General features: G+C 58.5%; 1 protein-coding gene across 3 annotated transcripts in view; it reads left to right on the top strand.

The window, feature by feature from the left end:
• TMEM132C (transmembrane protein 132C) overlaps positions 1–16,531 on the top strand; it is a 158,885-nt gene that overhangs the window by 121,416 nt on the left and 20,938 nt on the right. For all 3 annotated transcript variants that reach the window (XM_053928916.1, XM_053928915.1, XM_053928917.1), the window contains one exon: positions 1,876–2,059. In XM_053928916.1, coding sequence (XP_053784891.1) covers positions 1,907–2,059 — 153 coding nt within the window. In that variant the 5' untranslated portion in view covers positions 1,876–1,906. The remainder of the gene's footprint in view (positions 1–1,875; positions 2,060–16,531) is intronic.

The raw sequence follows: 16,531 nt of genomic DNA, 5'->3' as shown, positions 1-16,531 counted from the left end.
GATCCCTCTCCCCCAGAGGAGCGCCCGGCACCCCATAAATCACGCTTCTCTGGGCCGCACTCCCAGCCCAGAGGACATAAGGAAGATGCATGGGTCCCAGGGCTTGGTTGGTGAGGTGACTTTCCCGTCACCTGCTGCTCCAGCTGAGGTGACAGGTGAGGAATGAGCGTTGTGGCCGTTGAGATGCCCCAGAGCCTGAGTGGGCGCATGCTTCAGTGAGCACGCCCCCAGCAAAGGAAGGGGTTTCTCCGCCACATGTCACAGCGGTGGCAGCACACGCTCGGGACACGGTTTGTAAGAACATATGGTGTCTCTCTCTTTACATGCTATGGAGAAGGCCCCACATTCCCCTGCACACAGCAGCCTTCCCGGTGGGTGTCTGCTGAGATGTGGGGGCTGCTGACCCGCCCCCTGCAACCACACTTAGTATCCGGGTGAGGGCTGGGCTCCAGGTCACCCTGGAGCCTGGCCCACCCCACGAACCCTGCCATGCGCTGGGAAGCCCTCCCTCCCTGTCCCCACCAGCGCCGATTCTTTTGAGCCAGCAGATCTGGAAAGCGTCCTCGACAGCCCCTTCTCTGGCCCCCGGCACAAACTGGCCCGTGGTTTCTGACACCCAGGCTGTCCACCACCCGGCACAGTTACTCACCCAGGTCCCCAGAACAAGAAAGCAGCCCGAGACCAAGCGCCGACTAGGCAGCCAGCCGGGTGCGGCCCCCAGAGCCCCATCCAGGGGAGCTCTCCGGGGGTCTCGGATCTCACGATTGACCGCCAGCTGTCACAGGGGAGAACACCCAGAGTGCGGGACCGGGCGTTGGGATGTGCCGCCCTCAGTTTGCCTCCACCCCCCACCAGCTCCGTGACTGAGCAGCCACCGCCCTGTCTGGGCCTGAATTTCACCACCTGAGAAACATGAGATGTTTGGACCATCAGCAGTTCCCAAAGTCGCAGGGTTGCTGGGGAAAGCTTGCTAGAAATGCGTATGCTTGGCCCACCTTAAACTGAGGGTGTTGGTCGGAATTCTTAATGTCAGGCAACAGAGTCCCTTTTGCGAACGAGCCCCTCGAAACAGAAGAGGCTTCATTAAAAGCTACGAGGCAGTTCTGTGGCGGAGCCAGTGGACTGACTGCACTCACGGCCTAGCCAGGGACAAGGCAAGTGGGGTGAACCGCAGACCAGAGCCATGGCCAACTCCGCAGGGGCCGTGGCAGCGGACATGCTGTCACTTGGGGCTGGCGTGAGCATTGGGGGGCTGGGATGTGGGAGGCACCACCAGGGCTCCCCCAGAAGGACCAGGGGACCCTGACTCCCTCCCCAGCTCCTGCCTCATTGCCCACTTGAACACCCGAGTCCCCCAGGGCGGCTGTGACCAGTGGGCCCCTGCCCCAAGCCTGCCCCCAGCCTCAAGGCAGCCTGGATGGTATAGCTTTATGCCCTGAGCCCTACGGGACGAGCCAGGGAGGGGCCCCCTGCGGCACCTATCTCACTGCATGGAACTCAACTGGGAGGGCGTCCACTTAGTTCAGAGGTCAGCTGGGCTCACACATGCAGGTGAGGCGACCGAATTAGCTCACTGCCTGAAGAGCTGGTTCAAGTCCATTCGAGGGACTCGCCAGCACATACGCAGGTCAGTGGTCAGTGCTGAAGACTCTGTGCCCAGATGCTTGATCTGTGGGCGCTGCTCCACCCCACTGCCCGGGCCCCCGGCTTGCGGTTGGTGCCGGGTTGCAGGTGCCGTCCCTGACAAGGGTGCTCCCTGCCCGTGGATTCCAGTTATAGTGGTGACCAGCGGAGCCGTGGGGGGGAGGGGGCGGCAGGAAGGGTCTCCCACTGAGCAGAGTCAGCACCCAGCTGCTTTCTCTTGTCCTCTCGCAGAGCTGGCAGTCTGTTCCGTGAGGTCGTGCAGATGAACTTCGAGATAGCCGGCTTCAGCAGCCTGTCGGGGACGCAGCCCATCACCTGGCAGGTCGAGTACCCGCACACAGGGACCACGGACGTGGCCGCGTCTGAGATCTTCGTCAGCCAGAAGGACCTGGTTGGCATCGTCCCCTTAGCCATGGTAAGCCTCGGGGGGTCGTGGGTGCGCCTGCGTTTGGCTGACATTGTCCCCGTGTCCTTCCTGTCGTCCCCCAGGATGTCCGCTGTTTTGTGGGGTGTTGTCCTGAAAACTTTTCCACCTTCCCCCCCTCCGCCGGCCCTTCTCAGCTTCTGGCTATCTCAGGCTTCGTGATGTTTGCCGTGTCCCACACCAAGCGTCTCATTATTTGGTTTCTTTTTCCGAGTCTGTCCCAGTTCCTTTTTATGAGTAAACTAGGTGGCCGCGCACACTAGTCAGGAGGGGCTTTAGCTGCTGTAACAACCCCAAAAGCTCAGGTGCCTGATGCAACATGGCGTCCGAGCTGATGTTACCTGGCGTACGTGGTGGGGTTGCGCAGAGCCCCGCCCCGACGGCTGTGTCGTCCCCTTGTGGCTCCAACATCGGGAACCTTCTCGGTCTCCGTGACAGGGAAATAAACCGTTGTAGAGTCGCGTGCAAAGCCTTCTAACAGCGGGCTAGCAATGACGTGGGACACTTTCCCACACACACCTCGTTGGTCCGAAGGAATCCAGAGCCTGTCAGATTCCGGGAGAGGTGGGAAACGGGTGCAGGAGAAGCGCTGGGCGAATGCCCGGACGGTGCACGGGCACCCTGGGCAGTCCTCAAAAAACAGCAACAAACGGCCAAGTCCAGGCCTCAGGGGCCCCCCAGTGGCTGCCTCTGGGGACAGCAAATGGGCAGCCACTGCCTAAGCCAAGACCAGGTCCCGATGAGACGCTGCTGTGAAGGCCAGTGACACGGGCAAGCGGGGGACACCACTCACGTCTGTCTGTGTCTGCATTCCTCGTGAGATTTTGTCTTTAAATGAAAAACTAAACACCATGCCAAGTCTGGCGCAGGCAGGGGGAGTAAGAGGTCCTTTGCCCCGGGACTGACTGACTTCGTCCCCAATCGAATTTCCTGAGACGTGGTGGGATTTACCTGGAATTTTGAAGCTTTGCCACAATGTGGCTTTTTTCACTTTGCACGTTTAAGATGAAATCGTTGTCCCTGAGACACAATGGGAACTTGGTGGGGGGCGGGGATTCTTATGTAAAGCTTTACAATTTCTAGAAGGCATCCATATCTCTCTGCATTAAATAATTTAAAATACAGTGGCTGGCACCGGGCCGTTTGGAGGAGAGATTGCTACGTGCTCCCCAGGCTGCAAAATGACGACGTTAATCCTCACCTCTCTGGGGTGTCGTGGAGATTTATTACTGAGGTCCCAGAGGTCCCTGGGCCTCCCACACCTCATTCAAATTATGCAGCGAGAGAGGGCTGTCGGGCTCTGGCCTCTCCTGTGCTTTAGCCAGGGGAGGCGCAAGCAGGGACCGGACAGAGCAGGGGACTGAGTCTTCTGCAGTGACTTGAATCATGGCCCCCCAAGAGGACATGTGGATGGCCTAACTCCCCCCATGCCACCCCACCCTCCTGTCTCCCACCCCCATGGCTGAGAGCGCGGCCTGCTGTGGACGTAGGGCCTGGGCGGCTGTGGTTAAGATGAGGCTCTGAACCCCGTGACTGGGGTGAGACTGGACAGGAGGAGGTGCAGAGAGGACGGCGGCAGGGGCTGGAGGGATGTGCCTACAAGCCAAGGACTGTGAAGGGCTGCCTGCCGCCCTCAGCATCTAGGGGTGAGGCGAGGACGGGATACCCCCAGACCTTCAGAGGGAGCACGGCCCGGCTGACGCCTTGCTGTGGGACGTCTGGGCAGCAGAATCACGAGGGGCACATTTCAGTCGTTGTGAGTCACCGAGCGAGCAGCAGGTGGCACAGCAGCCCTGGACACCAGCCCATGCCTTCCCCTCCCCTGGCTGCATGTCTGCCAGGGGCTCCTGAGCTGGTGGGGGTTCTGCACCCCGAGGTCCTCCTCCCTGCGTGCCAGCCACAGGACAGCCTTGTGTGGCCCCTGGGCTCCCAGCCGGAGGGGAGTCTGGCTGCTGCTCCGCCTAGCCGCTTCCCATGGCCCACCCACCATCCACCCACAGCCTTCCTCACTTAGCCCAGACCCTGAGCACCACTGAGGGACAAGCCACGGGCCCCTCTCATCTCTCCTGCCAGGGACCCCACCACGACTGCCCTTAGCAAAGGACACAACCACGCACGGGAGTCGCCTTTTCTCCTTGGGCCTCAGACACTCACGCCAAAGGGGGCGGGTAAGGTGTCCGGGATGGGGGGGCACCTGAGCACCGTGTTGGGTTTTCCCACCCCCGTCCCGCGGCTGCTTTTCCCCCTGCTTTGCCGCCGCTGCCATCCGAGCAGCAGCTGGTTGTGCACTGACAGGCCCGCGGCCTCCGGGAGAGGCCGGGGCCGGCGTGCCCATCTGTGAGCAGTGGATGACTTATTGTCACGCTGGGGTCCATGGGGAAGCCAGCCGGCAGCGTCCTCTGGGCTCCAGGACAGCGAGGCGGGCATTTCCGAGTGCCAGGGGACCTCTCCTCTGATGGACGGGGGCTGGAGAATATTGTTTTTAAGGAGACAATGGAAAAATAATGTTATTGTTTTTCCAAAAACGTCCTCCCGTGTTCCCCAGGCTCCTTCCCCAAACAGAGCATTTTACATTCGTTACTTTCCAGGAGCATTTTGAGGCTGGCGTTGATGGTCTGGGGCAATTGAAAACCGTTTGCTCGGTTGAAAAATAACCACGCGAGCAGAGGAACAGTGTCCTTGTCACGGCTGAAGATTAACTCGGGAATTAAATTTCAAAATAGCTCTTCCCCCCACTAACCGGAGCAGAAGTCTGTCTCCGAAGCAAATCTGTGACTCACCTGCGGCTGTTTTGAGTCCTCGAGTGTGCTCTCAGGGGTGGCCCTGTCCATGTCTGCTAAGTGACATCTGGCCCACTGCCTGCCGCCAGGTCAAGGGTCAGAAAACGGGAGCATCATCGGGCTTTTAGTCTCGCAGTCGACATTATCCGAACTTGGGCTTCCCCTTCGTAAAGGAAGGGGTGGATTCAGGGACGGCCCCAGGCGCCCGAAGTTTCTCCTCTCCAGAATTTTGCTTACTTAGGAAATAAAAGCCACGTCCTCATTTTAAACATCGTGCACCTTTATGGGAGGTGGGGCGGGGATGGACAACATGTAGATAAGAAAAAAACCACCTCTCATTAGACAGGAGGGCGGGCGCTGCTGCCGAATCTTGGCGATTGCGGAAACGCTGCCGTGAACACGGGGGTGCATATGTTCTTTCAAACGGGGGTTTGGGGGGTTTCCTGATACACTCAGAGAAGTGGAATTGCTCGGCCATGAGGAAGTCCCATCTTGAATTTTGGGGGGTATCACCATAGGGCTTTCCACAGTGGCTGCACCCTCCGCATGCCCACCAACCGCGCACCAGGGTTTCCGGAGCACCAGACCCCAGATTCTCACCCAGAAATCAAGTTTCCCTGAGCAAACAGATGTGTGAGTTAGTCGTAAGTGGGGGCTCTTGTTAATTTATTGGACTTTTCGTCTAGAATTCTCTTTATCTTTCTTCATGGTGGAACTGATTATTTACTCCTTCGTAGGGCCTGCCACCCCTCCCCACCCCAAAGCACGGTCCATAGTTAATATTTCCAAGTTCACAGGACAAAGCTAAGGGTGGATGTCAAGCTAACCGCGGAAGTAGCTTGTGTGCGGAACGACCTCTGAGCTCGTTCCCCGAACAGCGGTTTACCGATGTCCGCACTGTGCCAGGTGGATGCTTTCCCGCTGCGTGAACCAACCTGCCCTTCACTAATAAAATCGAGAGCAGAGAGGCCGGGCTGCGTTTAGAAACCGGCCTCTCGGTCTTAGGAGAGAAGGTGTGAAAACCTCCGGGGGAGCTTCCTCTCTCGGACCCTGGTGTCCCGAGGGCAGGTCCTAGAGAACCACCTGCCCAAGCATCGTCCCTGCGCAGCTCTGAAAGCCACAACTTCCCTGTCTGCAGACCCCCTGTGGGCGCCAGGTGAGCGCAGAGCCCCGGGGGGCGGAGCACAGCCTGCCCGGCTGGACTGGCGGCCCCGCCTGAACTTACCAACGCACCAAGTCAACCCACTTTCCTGAGTGACAGCGAGAGAGGCTGTCTACGTGACATTTATTCCCTCGTCACTTTTCCTTCCTCCCTCAGCTCAGCTCCCAGCACCGCGCTGGGGACTCGACTCTGGCTGCCGGGCCAGAGCCGGGAGTCGCTGTCTGGAGTGGCTTCCGATTCAGACAAGGCGGGGTTTACTAGAAAACCAAGAGGGACACGTATTTAATTCCCTCTCTGGTGCACAGTCGGGCATCTGTGCCTCCTCGGCAGTCCTCGTCCTGGCCGATGAAGGCGGGGCGGTGTGCGTACCCCCCAACCCTGATCGTGGCCAGCGACGCAGAGCGAGTGTATCAATCAGGCGCTGTAATCAGACCTGAATCCACTTACAGTTGTGTTCCTGGTGTGATCTCGGCTGCGGGCCTGCCACCCATGACGAGGTTTAAATAACAAATGTTCTAAGATGCTGTGTTGTGTCCCGTAACGGGCAGAAAAACTCGTTTTCCAGTGCTCGCCCAGCCCTCTCCTGGCAAGAGCCCAAGTCCCCCGCCCGCACGGAAATTCTTGAACAGGAAAATGAAAGTGAACTGTTAATGGAATGCCAGGAACCTTAGGTGGGCGCCGATTTGTATGATAATTAATCTTGCTGTTCTGCTTTATAAATTAATAGAACGCTGAGATGAAATGAGATTTCTCCTCTTGGCCTCCGTCTGGATTTTGCCGTGCCGTTGACAAAGGTCAGATCGGCACGTCCATTTATTGTATTGAAAAGTGTTTCTTCTGCCTCCAAACAGGCGTATGGCAGAGTCCCAGGTTTTGCTTTGAGGGGCCACCTGCTAGCGGGGTCCCCTGAACCCCCAAAACTGCTCCCCATGAACCAGAAGCACCCTGCAGAGAAGTTCTGGCTGCTCGGGGCTGCAGCAAAAATCGGAAGCGCCGTCAGCCACGTGTGGTTCTGGTTCTGAGTCCAGAGAGGACTTCTGAGCGCCGTGGCTGGCCACAGGGTCACTCATGCGGTGTGAGCCACACCAGGTCACAGCCCGGCCCAGACCCTGTCCCGGTGGGGGTCTCCCTTTGCCTGGGCACTGTGGAGGCGTCCGCAGCTGAGGACATGCGTCCTGAGTGGAGCACATTGTACCTTCAAGGAGCCCCAGGAGCAGGTCCAGGCACCCCCTGATCCCCCACTGCCCTCCCTGCGCCCCCACCTCTGTGTCCTTCGTCCCCTCGCCGGAGCGGCCAATTCCTGTCGCTTCTGCTAGTGCGCCGATTCTTCCCGCGTCCTCTCCCTGACGTTTTCCCAGTCACAGCTGACATACGAGGTCACAGGAGGTTCCGGGGCACAGCGTAGTGATTAGACACGCGTGTTCCTGCTGACGTGATCACCCCAGCACCTGCAGAGTCACCTATGATTCAAAAATTGTATTCACATACAACAGGGTCCCAGAAGACCCCATGCGTGTTCCACGAGGACAGTCCTGTGAGTCTGGACACTCGCGGACGCCTGTGAAAGCACCACCCGGTCCAGGTAATAAGCATGGCCATCCCTCCCGCCCAGGTTGGCTGGTGGTTCTGTTTCTGGTTTCATTGCGACACTTAGCCTGAGACCTCGTGGCGCGTGTCTAACCAGCTGGGCGCCAAGGGCAGTGCCGTGTGGCGCGTCTCCGGAACTCAAACGTGGCGCCCACTGGACACCAGCCCCCCTACCCCCCGCAGCCCCTGGCCACCACCATCCTGCGCTCTGCTTCCGTGAGTCTGTTTTCGGTTCCTTGTGTAAGTGGGGTCGAGTAGTGTTTGTCCTCCCGCCACGGGCTCACTTCCCTGAGCGTCGTGGCCTCTGCGCCCGTCCGCGTAGTTGCAAAGGGCAAGACTTCCTGCTTTTTTACAAAACAGTAGTTAGTTGTCCGGCCCGTGCGAGCCACACTTCCGTGCCCACTCGCCCATTGCCAGGCGGTTGGGTTGCTTCCGTGTCTCGGCCACTGAGAATAGCTCTGCAATGAACGTGGGGGTGCGGGCAGTTCTTAGAGACCCCGACTTCAGTTTTCTAGCATAAAGACTCAGACTGGGACTGCCGGGTCACCCAGCCGTTCTGTCTCTAGTTCCTTGAGGTCCCCTCACCCCCTTTGGGTGGTCTTCCTTCCCACACTCTGCGACAGCAGTAACTAACGTTTCTGAGTGCTTCCCACACGCTCGGCATTTTACGTGAAGCACCTCCAGAGGTCGTTTCAAAGGCTCTGTGGGCAGAAACTGCTGCTCCCACTGCCGATGAGGAAGCTGAGGCTCAGGGGCTGAAGGCGCTCTCCCCAGATCACACGGCTCGTGCGGCGCAGCCGTGGGGTGTGACCTCAGTCTGTGCGACAGCATCCTTCTCTGCAACCATGCCAGTGGGTCCCGTTACCCACGGAGGCCATTTTATGACAGCTACCTTTTCTAAGTCCTTGCTGCCTCATTGTTAAGGTGCCTCCCTTGCACCCGCCCCGCCATCCAGTCCGCTTCTGGGAGACACAGCAAACTAAACATGGCCTCTCGGGACGCCAGCACCCGGGTCAGACCCCACAGTGGGCAGGGTGGAAATGCCCACAGCAGACCTTCGCCAGGTTCACTGGGAATATCTGCCTCTTGTGACCTGATTTCTCTGCAGGCTTCTGTGTCTAGGGAAGGACTCGGGGACATTCAGAGTCAGCAAACAAAAACCTCACCTGTAATTTTGGGGGTTGATTTCAACTGAGATTATTTGTAAAATGAGTTTCCTGTAGAGGGACACCTTGGGAAATGGAGGAGTGCCTTCGCTTTCTGCGGGAAACCTCCAGAAGCTTCCCTTGCCACAGAGGACGCCTGACTTTGGGGGTTTTGCCCCCATCTGCACATGGTGGGCAGGAGAGAGAACTGGACTGGACACCTTCTTGGTTCTGCGAGTGGCCGCCAGATAAACAGTGACTCCTAATTCCAACCTCTGAGGGGCCGAGCGCTCCACGGTTTATAAAACACTTTTCACGTTGGGTCTCGCTTCTTGTCTGTCAGTGTCAGTCCTGGAAAATCTCCCCCTGAGGCGAACGCCATCATCCCCCCTGAAAACGGGGTGTGTGACCCCGGGAACCTGGGATGTAAACCTGGCGAGAACGCTCAGCAACCGAGCTGCCCGGCCTGGTGAGCCTGTGAGGGCGGAGTCCGCTGAGTCTGCTGAGATGCATCTGTGTGATGAGGATAAATGTTTATGGGCGCGTGGCACTGCGCTCAGCGCTTTTATTCATTATCTCACCGAGCCCCCGGCAGCCGCCTCGCAGAGCCTGAGCCGGCGGTGTCTGCCCTGTAGGCTGGCGTGCCCCATGGCCACACGGCGTGGAAATGACACAAAGGACCACGTCGAACTCCAGAGTCTGTCGTGTTCACTCCCACACCTCGCACTGGAAAATTCTTACAGAAACAGGGTGCAGGGGAGGGGGTGGATGACGATGACGAAGGAGCTGATGACAGCGAAAATGGTGGTGATGGTGGTGATGATGGTGATGACGGTGAGGATGAAGATGGTGGTAATGGTGATGGTGTGATGCTGACGCTGACGGTGTTGATGGCGGTGGTATCGGTCAAGGTGACGGCGACAGTGCCGTCTCGGAGAACAGCCCCATCAGATGTGGTGAGGGGGGGAGCCGGAGAGACTGGTGTCCCTGGTCCAGAAGCCAGCGTCTACGGAGCACCACTGTCGTCACACTTCAAGTGGGTGAGCAACGTGGCGTGTGCACTGTGTCTGGAAAAGCTGTCTCCAGCAGTGCCGCTGCCCAGCTCCGCTCTGCGCACGAACGCCGGGCCCCTCTGAGGAGGTGAACCCGTTCCCGGTCGGAAGGCAGACTGAAGACACAAACGGCCCGGCTGGCCGTCCTGACACCCCGCTCCTCCAGACCACACTGACCCCCGGGCCCCCCGCCTTCCTACGTTTCACCTCCAGCCCCGCGGTGTGATGGGCCCCCTTCGCACAGCCACGTCCGGCCTGCAGGCCTTTACCTGCGTCACTGTCCCCGCCTGAACACACCCTGCGCCGTCGTCCCTACTGAGCCACTTCAGCATCTCCCTCCACAACAGTAAAGACACAGTGACCGCAGACAAGTCTCCCAGCTTCCCCGTGGGATTTGTGCTGAGAGGGGTTGAATCCCCCAAAGGAGACATTTCCAAGTCCAAAGCCCTGGTGACCGTAAACGTACCCGTATTCAGAAATGGGGTCTTTGCAGATGTGACTAAGGTAAGTGTCCAATGAGGTCACCCTGGATTTGGGGCAGGCCTGATCCGTGAGAGCGTCCGTGTCAGAGCTGGAAAAGCAGACGCAGACACCCGGAAAACGCTATGTGGAGGCAGAGACTGGGTGACGTGGCTGCGAGCCAAGGCCTGGGCTGCGGCCACCCTGAGAAGCCGGAAGAGGCCGGACAGCCCCTCCCTGGAGCCTTCAGAGGGAGCCCAGCCCTGCCTGCGCCTTGCTGTCGGACTTCCGGCCTCCAGAGCTGGGAGAGGTGCAATGCTGCGGTTTTAAGTCACCCAGTTAGTGATGGTTTGTCACAGCAGCCACAGGAAACTAAGACCAAGTCGCTGCTATTATTTCCCCTTTTTAAAGAGGAGGAAGCTGAGGCACAGAAAGGTCGAGTCGTTTGCCATCGACACGCAGCTAACGGGCAGCCGCCCGTGGAGAACCAGGTGGTTCGCCGCCAGTCCCCCACCTGGGGCAGCTGGCCAGAGGCCCAGCAGGGCTTCGGCGAGCGTTCCACAGGCAGGGGCAGCGGACGGTCACGTCTGCTGAGAGCGGCCCCCAGCCTGGCCGCTGCCATCATTGTTCGCGGACCCTCGGAGAACTCTTCCTCCTTGAATGCACCCGAGAAACCATGGGGGTGACAAGCTCGCTCTCTGTCCCTTAACCACGGAAAAGAAAGGCGAAGTTCTCCCTTCTCCCCAGATTTGCATGCTCAGCGTGCCAGGGCCCCGTGCGGGACAAGGGAATCAATGACCGGATTGCCGCTGCTGCGTCTGTGAATTGTGTCTGCAAAGCTGGCCGGGACAGGGGAACCTGGGATACAGTTCTTTTGCACAAGGTTCGAATTTGTCAGAGAGATCAGCCCAGGGTCAGCGGGGGCCCCATGGCTGTGGCTGCCTGGGGAAGCCCTTGAGGTGCCCCTCCCATCCTGGTGGGGTCTCCGGACTCCTCAGCAGACATTCGTCAACCTGTAGGCGGAGGTGGCAGCACCTTGGCTGAAGAGCTCGGCTCTCTCCGGGTAGAGAGAGCAACAGCTCAGCCAGCAGCCGCAGGGCACGGAGCCGACAGCACCCTGACCTGGCACTGGGCGCCCTAACATGTCACTATTCAGCTGCAGGCAGATTTTTTAAAATCCCAACTTTACAAGGCAGTCTGACACGGTGACATGTGTAACCCTCCTAATTATCTGCATGTTGGTAATTAACTGAAACGGTGGGTGGCATAAATGATTGTGAGGTTTGCCACATCAAGCTGCTTCCAGCGACCCTTGTCATTTGCTTCAGATTTTTCTTTCTTGTTTTTATCAGTGATGAGCCAACATTGCCTTCTTGCCGTCCTATTATTTGCCTGTTTTCAAATCCCGTTAATGTCAAGACGACATCCGGTGTCAGAGCAACACCTCGGTGGGTTTGTGCCAGGACTCACCACAGTGATTTATTTAAGTCTGAGATGTCGGGAGAATTAAAATGCTCAATGTCACCTGTCACCAGGAAACGCAAACTAAAGCCCGCGGACGCCTGCCTCACTCCCTCGCGCGGCCCCACGAGGAAATGGGCAGTCTCAGCACGGCCGTGGGTGTGCGGGCCTGCCTGAGTCGGCGTGGGGAACAGGAAACGACACGTACGTCGTTGGGAAGCAGCTCGGCCGTTTGTCGACAAGTTAAGCGTGCGCCTCCCACGCCACGCAGCACGGCGACCCCAAGGTCTGTGGGGAAGTGAGAGCACCTTCCCACCCGGAGACAGGTGGGCTGATGTTGCTGCACAAGGCTATTCATAATCGCCCAAAACCAGGCCCCTCCCAATAGCCCTGAGCTGGCACAAGAGCCGAGGAAGGGAGGGACGGCCAGGAAAGAGAGCGCTAACCTGGCAGTGGAAGAGGACAAAGTTACGAGGCACCACAGTACGTTCCGAAGGGGACAGCCGTAGGCAGCCACGCATGATACTTCTCATGAGGCGGACCCGAGGCAATAGAGAGCCAATCAGATCGGCCATGCCGGGGTCGGGGGGATGCCCTGGGGCACGGATGAATTGCAGGTGTCACGAGGGAACCTTAGGGTGACAGAAGCCACTCAGAGTCATCAGACTGTGCAGGTAAAATGGCTAACGTTTACAGGGTATATTTTTTACCCCGGAAGCACCCCAGAGCAGCCAGCAGTATTAGGGAGTCCACTCCACTCTACCCTGTTGGGGTTGGGGCCGTGGCTGGTGTTGCTTCAGAAAAATCAGGAATCAGTTGGCCAGCCATCCCTGTGCAGGGGATGTCATGTGTTGCCTGTATCTGCCATTAGGGGGCAGTATCAACCACCACTTCCGTGGCAGAAGGTCCATTTTCCTTCTGTAATTTTGGCCAATTAGGATTCATGGGGTTTGGGGTGGATTTGGGCGGCCGTGTTGAAGGCGAGCAGGAGTCCCCTGTGCCAACAACTAGGATGGAATAACTGGGCCCGGGAGGTAAGGACTTCCTGGCCTCCCTTCATCAGCCTCTCCCTGAATGGACATCCCCCAGGTCTGGCCAGCATGCCCGCCCTGTCCCCAGCCCGACCCTCTGACCCCCAGGACCCAGCGGCCAGCTTCCTCTCTGCGTCATCCAGAGTTCACACTTGCGCTCACAGCCCTGTACCCTGCTCGATACGAGCGCTCTATATGATCTGACAGACACCAAGCAAGCCCACCTCCCCAGTTCTCTCCCCTGCTCTGGCCCGGAGCCTTCGGCTCAGGAGCTCGGCATTGGCCACATGGCCTCTCGCTGGGGTCCCTCCGAGGGCACAGGGCCCCCGGCAGGGCCACCCACCCGGTCCAGTCACTGAGCTCAGATGGGAGCGTGTGTGCCGGAGGGTCCTCTCGTGTCTGGGCAGACTCCACGCCTGGCTGCTCCAGGTGGTGTGCCAGCCTCAGCATTCACGCTGCCTGGGTCGTTTATCACATTCACGCAGAGCATGGTGCAGGTCGGCCAGACGCAGGTATGACTCCTAGCAGCCTGCACCACCTGTCCCAGGTGGCCCCACCACGGAGAGAGAGAGCCGAGGGCTGGCCCAGAGGTCCTGACTGGGGTCACCCAGAAGGGACGCATACCACCTGCAGTCACATTTCATCGGCTGTGGAGAGCCTGGTCCCGGGGGCTCGGGGAGGAGAGGAAGACAGACCAGGTGTGAAGGCACCTGAAATGCCTCCATGCTGCCTGTGTGCTGCCGGGGACCCTGCTGTCCCTGCAGAAGGCGGCTGGAGCCGGCTCTGCCCACTGAACTGGCCTTGGAAACACCCTGGATTCTTAGTGATGGCACTGGTATGCCTTCCATGGGACCGAAAGGCACCCGAGCTTTGGAGGCAAGAAGGACGCACAAGAAGGGTGGGGCAAAGGTAGGCTCGCGGCTGTTTGCACGGAAAATAATACAATGATGGATAAATACCGACACAAGAATGAACTCTGCATTTCACCACTCACAACTGTGACCCTGCCTTTGCCCCGCTCTGTATTCGCAGTCGTCTCCTGAGCAGGGAGAGGCTCGAGGTATGGAGAGACAGCCAGAAAAGGGAGCGCTCTTTGACAGGAGAGAAGGTGGCAAACATGTGGCATGTCTCGGAGCCTGATGCCACACATTCCATGGGCCGTCTCCAAGGACGGCCCCGGGTAATAACTCATTTACAGTGCTGGACCTCCTGGAGATGCGGGCCTTCTTAAATTGAATTGCTTTCTTGTTTTAAATGAGCATTTTGGAATAGCATCTCCATCTTGTGTTAGAGGTAAATTGACAGGTAAGCGCAGCCCGGCTCCGGCACCCCGATTTGCGCTGTGAGCGAATTGGAAGTAAATGAAGTGGGAGCTGAGTTTCCCCGTTGTGACGGAGCCCAGAATTAGTGGCCTGTTACCACCAGCCCGCACAGCTGTCGGCGCAAGTCCTCGGGGAGGGAGGGAGGCAAACGTGCTCAGCCGCCACGGCAGACAAGCCGCCTCTCCCAGGATTGATCTGCTAAATGGTTTGCTGTCGTGAGGCTGCGTTTCTCCGGCGGCGGGGGGCACGGAGCGGAGGTGGAGGAGAGGGGTGAGGCGTGCGTTTAACTTCATGTGGGTGACGCGGTGGGCAGAGTTCTGCACAGCCGGAAACCCACAGGCTGGACATCTGGAGGTCACTTCTGTAAGACCAGCTGCCTTTGTGTATGAAGAGACAGATGAGAGTCTCATAAAAAGTCACAGTCAAAGCTACGCCCCAAACCAACGTCATTGTATTAACCAGTGTCACCCCAATAAATTTAATTTTTAAAAGGTTAGAAAAAAGTCATTGCTGGACCACCCCAGACTGGAGATTAGGGCACCTTCGTGGCCACCACGTGCAGGGGCCCAGGAAAGTGGGGAATCTTGCTTGTGGCCTCCCATTCCCATTGGCAGTTGGTGGAAACAGGACTGCTTTGCCTAATGGAATGGCACAGGCTCTAACCAATCAGAAGAGACCAGAGGCAGAACACTGACCAATGAGAAAGCAGACTGGCTGCACGTGAAATCTCCACCTATCAGCTCAGGTGTGCAGACACAAACCACCACTCAGGCGCCCTGATTTCTGCCCTCACCTCCCATTCCCTCAGGTCCGTGGAAAACAAGTCCACCCCAGCCCTTCTCGGGGTTTCTGCCCCGTTCACTTTCTGCAGCAGCTCCTGGCAGCCCGGTTGACCAGCCAATGCTGCGGCACTGAGGACAATTCAGATCCGAATCCTGAGCCACCTGGTGCCCTTGGCCTCCATCGCCCTGGGCTGTGGCCTCAATGCCCCCACAGCTGTCTCTCTGCCAGACCCAAGGCCACGGTCTCGTTTCCACAGCTGACCCCTCCGGGATTCTGTGGCCCACCAGAGGGAAGCAGGCCGAGGCTCCTCTTCTTCTACCTAATCCAAGGCCATCTTCCAAAAACCCTCTCATTCCCGTCCCCTGCGTGCTTTCGGAACCTCCAACTAAAATGACATGAGACAGCCTCTCTCTTTTCTCATCTGGCCCTATGCTTGTGACTGTCTCCCGTGAGCAGTCACTGGTCCAGGACTGGGGACAGAGGCATCAATGAGACAGACATGATGTTGTCTCATGTACCTTCCACCTCAGAGGGAGACAGATGTCACCCCACAGCTGAAATAAAACACGGAGGGTCTCACGGGGGGCCACGCTCTGGAGCACCCAGCCAGGAACAGCAATGGGGAGGGATGGGCGTGGGAGGTGATGTGTGACCTGACCCCAGGGAGCTGAGGGTGGAGGGAAAAGCATTCCAGGTGGAAGGGACAGAATGTGCAAAGACTGTCTCGTTCAAGCACAGCTAAGAAGTCATGGTGGCTGTGAAGCACCTGGAGGGGGTGTCCAGTCCTGTGACTCAGCCGGAAACAGGAGCGGAGCTCCGACTCCTGCCACAGCGTGGATGAACCTCAAAACGTGACGCTGCACGAGGGATGCCAGACACAGAACGTCACGTGGTGGGGGGTTCCATTTCTGTGAAGTGTACAGAACAGGCAAGTCCACAGGGACAGAAAGCAGACAAGTGGTCGCCGGGCGCGGTGGGGCAGGGACGCGAGACCCTGACTGTGGACGGACCTGGGGCTGCCTTTGGGGACGAAGACAGTGTGGCTGGCGGCGTGCGGAAAGGAGGGCTTTCCGAAGGGGCTGCCCTGGGAGGTGCGCCTGTGCGTCGGCTTTTCTAAGGTTAATTCCCGGTAGGGTTAGGGCGTGGCTGGCAGACTGCGTAGGGATTGGCTTGGGGCTCTGTTGCTGCTCTGCTCCCACCTCTACACTTCTGGGCGGCTGTAGAGTCAAGTTTCTTCACCTTCCAGTGGCCCTTCGCCTGCCCTATGAAGTGGGGAGCATTGAAGCCCCTGCCTCGTCGGGCTGTGGGAAGGGCAGAGACGTGGGTACACGCAGAGAGGCCTGGAACAGGACATGGTCCTTGGAGAACTCAAGTGACAGTGGGCTGGGCAGTGGCCAGGGGCAGGGTTGGTGCTGTCCCCAGGAACGATGGTGCTGACTGCCCGAGTTCAGTGTTGGCTCAGAGGGGCCGCTTCACGTAAAGGAGGGAGTGTGTGTCAGAGAGCTTGGCCAGCAGGAGACCGGAGGTGTCAGACCCGAGTCCTCCGGCCCTGGTTCCTCCCATCGCGCCAACTTCAACCCTCTCTACTCCGCCACGTTGAAGGTCAAACGCGGCAACAATTCGAGGCCCTGCATGCGGACACCAGGGTTTCAGGCTCCCGGCCTCCAGGACTGAGAGAGAA

Source organism: Desmodus rotundus, chromosome 7 (assembly GCF_022682495.2).
Source record: "Desmodus rotundus isolate HL8 chromosome 7, HLdesRot8A.1, whole genome shotgun sequence".
Classification (NCBI taxonomy): Eukaryota; Metazoa; Chordata; class Mammalia; order Chiroptera; family Phyllostomidae; genus Desmodus; species Desmodus rotundus.
The sequence above is the reverse complement of the archived record's forward strand: the minus strand, read 5'-3'. Positions and strand labels throughout refer to the sequence as shown.